The 6,517-nt window shown below is 41.0% G+C and overlaps 1 protein-coding gene across 1 annotated transcript; it reads left to right on the top strand.

Annotated features, from left to right (window-relative positions):
• Window positions 1–6,146: 6,146 nt before the first annotated feature.
• Window positions 6,147–6,517, top strand: BJ212DRAFT_1487617 (uncharacterized protein; the record flags this gene model as incomplete). The annotated part of the gene is made up of 2 exons (XM_041341296.1): window positions 6,147–6,294; window positions 6,336–6,517. The coding sequence occupies 2 exons, from the start codon at window positions 6,147–6,149 to the stop codon at window positions 6,515–6,517; spliced, it is 330 nt and encodes a 109-aa protein (XP_041186121.1).

Here is a 6,517-nt window from a genome sequence, read left to right on the forward strand (position 1 = left end):
CACAAAAATTTGTGCATAGTAAGTATGAATCCTTTAATGAGCCATGCATCTTCTTGTTTGGCTTTGTATTATAATTCTGTGTCACTCCTTTTGCTTCAACATCATCAAAGATATGTAGGTCCATATGTAACTTTGGAAAATTCCAATTTTTGTTGCTCTCATTGGCCATTTTGTTGATATATTGCTGAAAGCAATTAAGTAACTATCAGTGGCATAAATACATGTAACATACATTCAAGAGAGCATACTAAGGAAAGACTGTACTCCAATTGATATGTCTCTTGATTTCTTGTGTCCCCCTGCCTCATGAACAGCTGAAATCTTGAGAGAAATAGTTTCAGCTGCCAGCATAGCCAGTGTAACACCAGGATTAGCATAGGCAGCTTTAGCCCATCTGAGACATTCTCCTGTATGAGATTCATGGTGCAATGAATATCCAACAGCATTGGTAAGCCTTGATGGTATTGGCACTGCTGCTAACCCCTGCCAAGATGTGGGGAAAACTACATCAGGGCCAGTGATTGCATGGTAGTGAGGGATTGGCAGTGGACCCATAGTGGCATTAATCCAGTCAGGAACTGCCACAACAGGAGGAGGATTAATGCTTGCTGTTTGTGGTAATGTCAGTGCAAGTCCTATCATACAAAGATTGATGTGACTTACACTTCCTTTGGGCAGCATTCACTGACTGCTGGATCATCTGAGGATTAGGCTGGCAACTACTGGTTGCAGTAGATGGTGCAGGTGCACTAGATGTCAGATATGATGCTGCTACTAGTAGTTAGTAGTTAGATTGTGTCATTGTGATAAAATGTACATTATCAACTTACAGTGGCTCAAAAAGTGTCTTGATGTTTGTGACTTCCCATGTAATTGCTGTATTATGAGCCAGGGTGTGAGAACATGACTAAGCCATGTGGAGGTGTGGGAAAGCTCTGCTTCCAAGCTTCATGTTTGATCCCTATAGCATGGGAGGATTATGGCATCAAGTGAAGATATGGTCAATTTAATTTGGTGGCTCATTAAGATACTTTTTTGACTTTCAGTTTGGCCAACACAATCTCTATAATTCTAGTACTTGGTGCTTCCTCCTGTTGCTCTGATTGCTTCCACCACTCTTCTATGCATACTATCTATCAATTTGAGGCATTTCTCATCAACAATCTTGCCCCATTCTGCTGCAACTCTCTCCCACAGCTGAAATAACCCCTATTGAAGATCTTGACAGACTGCAAGTGATATCTTGAGTAATTACCAGGGCTGTTCAATAGGATTGAGGTCTGAGGACTGGAATTTCCATAATAGCACACTGATACCATAGTTTTCAAACCATTTTATGGTCAACTTGAAGTATGCTTAGGGACATTGTCTTGTTAGAAAGTAATGTCTTATTCAATAATTCTTGATTCTTGCATGCTTCTGAGCAGATAGTTTTCCAAAATTGAAATGTGCTGCTCTGCATTCATCCTCCCCCCCACCTCATAGAGAATTCCTACTCCATTCCACCTCATACAACACCATACCATCAAGTTTCCTACTTTACATACTTTAGTATTTTCTTGACTTTTTTGTTCTAGTAGTTCTTCTGCCTTTCATCCTAGCCATTTGACCCCATCCTATTAATTTTTGGTCTCATCTGACCAGGTAGCCCTATTCCAGTCCTCAACAATCCAATATTGAGGCTTTAAAGCCAAGGCTGGTCTCCTCCTTCTGTAGGCTGAAGACAGGAAAGGCTTTTTCTGCTTGTTTACAGCTTTAAGATTGGCTGCCTTAGGAGTATTCTTGACTATTTGAGTGGAGAGAGCAGTGTAGATGATGTAATTAATAAATTTGGTAGCTTGAGTAGCATTGGCAGCCTGCCTAGTTGGAATATTATGAACAAGAGATTTTTTGTTATATGGTGTAAGCTTGAAAGGACAATCTAGTTTGATATTTTTCTTATCTGGCATAACTTTTTTATGATCCTAATGATAATAACCCTGCTCAGACCAGTTTTGGTAGCAATCTGCCTGGTATACAGATTAGAAGAGCTGAGGATAATAATAGGGGCTATTTCAGCTGTGGGAGAGAGTTGCAGCAGAATGGGGCAAGATTGTTGATGAGAAATGCCTCAAATTGATAGATAGTATGCATAGAAGAGTGGTGGAAGCAATCAGAGCAACAGGAGGAAGCACCAAGTACTAGAATTATAGAGATTGTGTTGGCCAAACTGAAAGTCAAAAAAGTATCTTAATGAGCCACCAAATTAAATTGACCATATCTTCACTTGATGCCATAATCCTCCCATGCTATAGGGATCAAACATGAAGCTTGGAAGCAGAGCTTTCCCACACCTCCACATGGCTTAGTCATGTTCTCACACCCTGGCTCATAATACAGCAATTACATGGGAAGTCACAAACATCAAGACACTTTTTTGAGCCACTGTACCTGTGGGTCTCTTCATTGATGTCACAGACTGTCTGATACCATGCATAGCAGGCTATATATAGTACATGATGCCCTGCTTTTCCAGGTTTAATTGTTTGCATGTAGTGATAAGGTTGGCCTTTGTTGATCTAGGCATGACAAGAGGGCTGCTCACAGATCTAATCTTCAGCAGCAAAAGTGTCTTCAGTAAACTGACAAATGACATTGTTAGGGTCTGCCATGGGAATGAGAGGCACTGTGAAATGGACTGTGAATAATAGCAGTAGTGCAGATGCAGAGATGCTGCATGGCTTAAATATGACAAGTTAATAAAATTCAATGGCTAAGTATGTTAAGAGAACATACTAATCCTTTGAAAAACCAGGAATGTTGACCACCAGTAAAGTCACATTGAGAGTGCAGGGCACACATGATGGGAGACTGTTCCCTGAAGAGTGCTTATCGTGCACAGGGGCTTGTGAGAAGCAGGTCAAGCTCCAAAAATTAGGACTTGCAAAACAACATGAAAGGGAAAATGATCATCTGACAGAAGGTACTGGTAGGAGGAGTGGTAGAAGTTTCACAAGATGAGCTTCACCAAACTTGAAGAAGCTTTAGCATAGTAAGGAATTACTAGAGTGGGGAATCAAGTAACAAAGATTAGTGTATGAGCTTAGCAGGATGAGCAGCAGATCTCACAAGATAAGTTTCATGAACTTGAAGAAACTTTGTTGGGAGAAGGGTTTACTCTAGAGTGGGAAAGATAGTGAGTGCATTGGACAACATTCTTGGACAATACATTCAACTTAGACAATGATATTCTATGGAATTAGGGCAGTGGGTGGCAGTGAAAGACTCAATAGGGATAACTTATCTGTCCTCAGGTTATCCATCCAACTCTATCCAACTTGGTGTAAAAGATACAACCTGACTGGACACTTAGTGAAAGTACCCAGCCAGTATAATGGTAAATGCTCTGCCTAGCTGCTACACCTGCAAGCAAGAATGTTTGACTCAAGGGAATCAATGGACTAGGCTCAAGCTCAAGAGATAAAATGAGTGAAAGGGAGACACTTCAAGCCAAAGACAGAAACTATGTTCCAGGAGCTAGCTGGTGAGCTAAAGAAGCTATAACTAGGAAACTATAACTAGGGGATGCTACTAAATAACCCAAGTGAATGGGGAGCAACCAAGAACTGGAGACAAGGGAAAACTGAGTAGTGACTGTAGAGTCCTAGGTAAAGGGAAGATGATTACATAAGCAGCAAAAATGCGAACATAACCTAGGGAAAGTAACAACAAGAAAAGTATAGTGAAAACTACCATTTGCAGGCTAGAGTCAATGTTATGATCAAGCTAAGTTTGTAGCAAGCAAACAAAGTGAGTAAGTAACAGAGAACTTGAATTGGGGCTCACACCAAGCCTACTGCAACCAGTGAGCATTTGTAGGTACAAGTTCACAGCAATTGATCTAGCTGCAAGGGCTATGATTGATTATTAATGATTATGATGGTAAGTCATCAATTGTTCTCTTCACAAGGCTAGAGACATTGGCAGTGACAAGCTCCAATGAAAGTACTTGCTAAAGAGGAGAGCTTGCTTAGGGCTCAAAGGGTAGGCAATATGAACCAAGTAGATTCAAGTTAGAGAGTACAAGTGCTACCCAAGAGGTATATATACCGTTGGAAGGGATAAGGGCAGGTCTGCCATATTAGTAGTAAGGGTAGAGGGTGAACAAGTCATAGCAAGTCAAGATACCAAAGTAAGTAGAAAGTACCAGTTGAGCAGTAAGGGTAAAGGGGACATGAGTCATGGTGAGTCATGATGAGTCAGAATATCATAGTAAGTAAAAGGTATCAGTTGGGCAGTAAGGACATAGGGTCAGTGAGTCATTGGATGAGCCAGTAACATGGTACAACTAACAGAATGGTCAGTAGAACAATTAAGAAAGAGAAAGGGGGCAATTGCCCAAAGAGGAAAGAGTCCAGCAAGGGTGAAAGAGAGGGAAAATGAATAGGAGCCAAACAGCTGGATGTTATCATAACAGTCAACATGATTGTCACATCAGACTTGGAGTTAAAGTACATGCTTAGCTTAAATACCTACATACTCACCTTAGATGTCCTCATTCTAATGTTCCCCATTGTTCTAGCATTCCCTGTACCCTTGTTACTCTTTCCCCTGTCACTCTAGCATCCCCCCTGTCACTATGCCCAACCAATGGAAACCTACATGTACATCATGTGGTTCTAGACTAACACTGCTAACTGAACTCATATCAAATTAGCACCTTTGGATATAATTCAACCATACATCCTTCACCTTTGGAAGGCATGTCAGACAGATAAGCAAATTGTTGCAGAATTGCAGAAACACATTGATACATCATGTTATGGTCTTGGGTTAGTTCTCTCTTCAAGTTTCACCATCCCTTTAATGTATTCACATTCTGACACTGTACTTAGACTCACAACATTTCTCAAGATTCACAAGGGCATGGGCCTTCAAAGAATGTGCTAGCAACATACTGTCAATATCATCCACAAGACTATGACTGGTCTGCACCTGACTTATCCACAAACTGGAGTGCATGAAATGGTAAGCTTGTTGTTTCATGAACAAAACATGAGCATAGCCAGGTATTGTAGTATGTTCATAAATATCATATCTTAATTGTTAACTGTTGTATCTTTTTGTACTGCAGGAATGTGGTAACTTCTTACTTTGCTATATACAAGCCAGACCTTGTCCTCCAGCACAAGGCCAATCACCTTTGAAAGAGGTGATTTTGGGCAGTGGGAATTAACAATATATTCACAGTTAATCAACATGATAAGTGGCTTAGGTATGGTCTCAGCCTCCACACTGGCATCAAGCTGTTCTCAGGTAGGATCATGTGAATGAGGGTTTGGCACTTGAACTGGAACCCATAACTGATTCTCAGCTATTACCTCAACACACTTGATATGCTTGGGTATAAGTATTTCCTTTCTGGTTTGGTCCTTCACTGATGTTGTAATCTACCTACTACTAGATATGCCCATGGTGACTCAGAGTGACCCTGGGTCAGAAAATTTTGGGATTGCCAACACACATACTATGCTCTGTCAATGGCATGATCCTGTGCTACAGGGTACTTTGCAGCATCACTGAATGTATAATAAGAAAAATGTAATGCCCAAGATAACATGGTCACAAATGCAATGCCAGTTCACACCAGGATTTGAGTCACTTTTGGACCATGGAGTAATGTCAGGTTGGTACAATAGCAATAATACTCTCCAAATGTATGTATCTGACTTGTCTGTCTCACTCCAAGTCTAATAATAGCTTTAGGATGGTGTTTCAATGGGTTTTTATACCATGGTTGCAGCAGGAGCTGGACACATACCAGGACTGAGTGAATAACACCTGGAAGAGGTGAGACCAAAACAAGATTCTCCCCCACAGTGTACTGAACCTCATCTACCAGTCAGCTAATAACTTTGGCACCCTGGACTTTAAAGTAAGCAAAACCATGTGTGCTCATTCTGTTTGTTCTTACTGTTTTTTCACAGATCACAGTTGAATGTGAGGCATCAGATCACATACACAATCTATACATTGATCATTCTCATGCTGTCTTCAATCTTGTGCCACAATCATTTGGGAAGCTTATACAGTGCTGCTATGAGGAACTGGGCCACCCATTAGTCACAAGGCAGTCTGCTTGGGATATGTACCTACAATTACTTGACATGCTGCAAGTCAACAAGGAGATACCATCTGCTATTGAAGATGTTGAAGAAGATCTCCCACTTTTAGAGAACCACCAGGACTTGCTTTATGATGAGGAGAATAACAGCACATACTATATGGGTGGGGTGGGTGGTAGACTTGACCTTGGTATGTTATCTGTCCACTTGTGGCTCACATGTTGAACACAGAGGCTGATATCTATGCAGGTGATGAGCATTTGCATCAGCTAGAGAGTCTTGTGCATGATGATGAGTCTGAAACTATGAGTGGCATTGATGAAGACATTGTTGGACTGGACCATGATGGTTTAGTCATATGGGAGTTTTCTGACAACTCAGATGGTGATGTGGATGAGATGGACAAATGGTGA

The sequence above is a fragment of the Suillus subaureus genome (genome assembly GCF_016647635.1).
Source record: "Suillus subaureus strain MN1 chromosome Unknown BJ212scaffold_91, whole genome shotgun sequence".
NCBI classification, from domain to species: Eukaryota; Fungi; Basidiomycota; class Agaricomycetes; order Boletales; family Suillaceae; genus Suillus; species Suillus subaureus.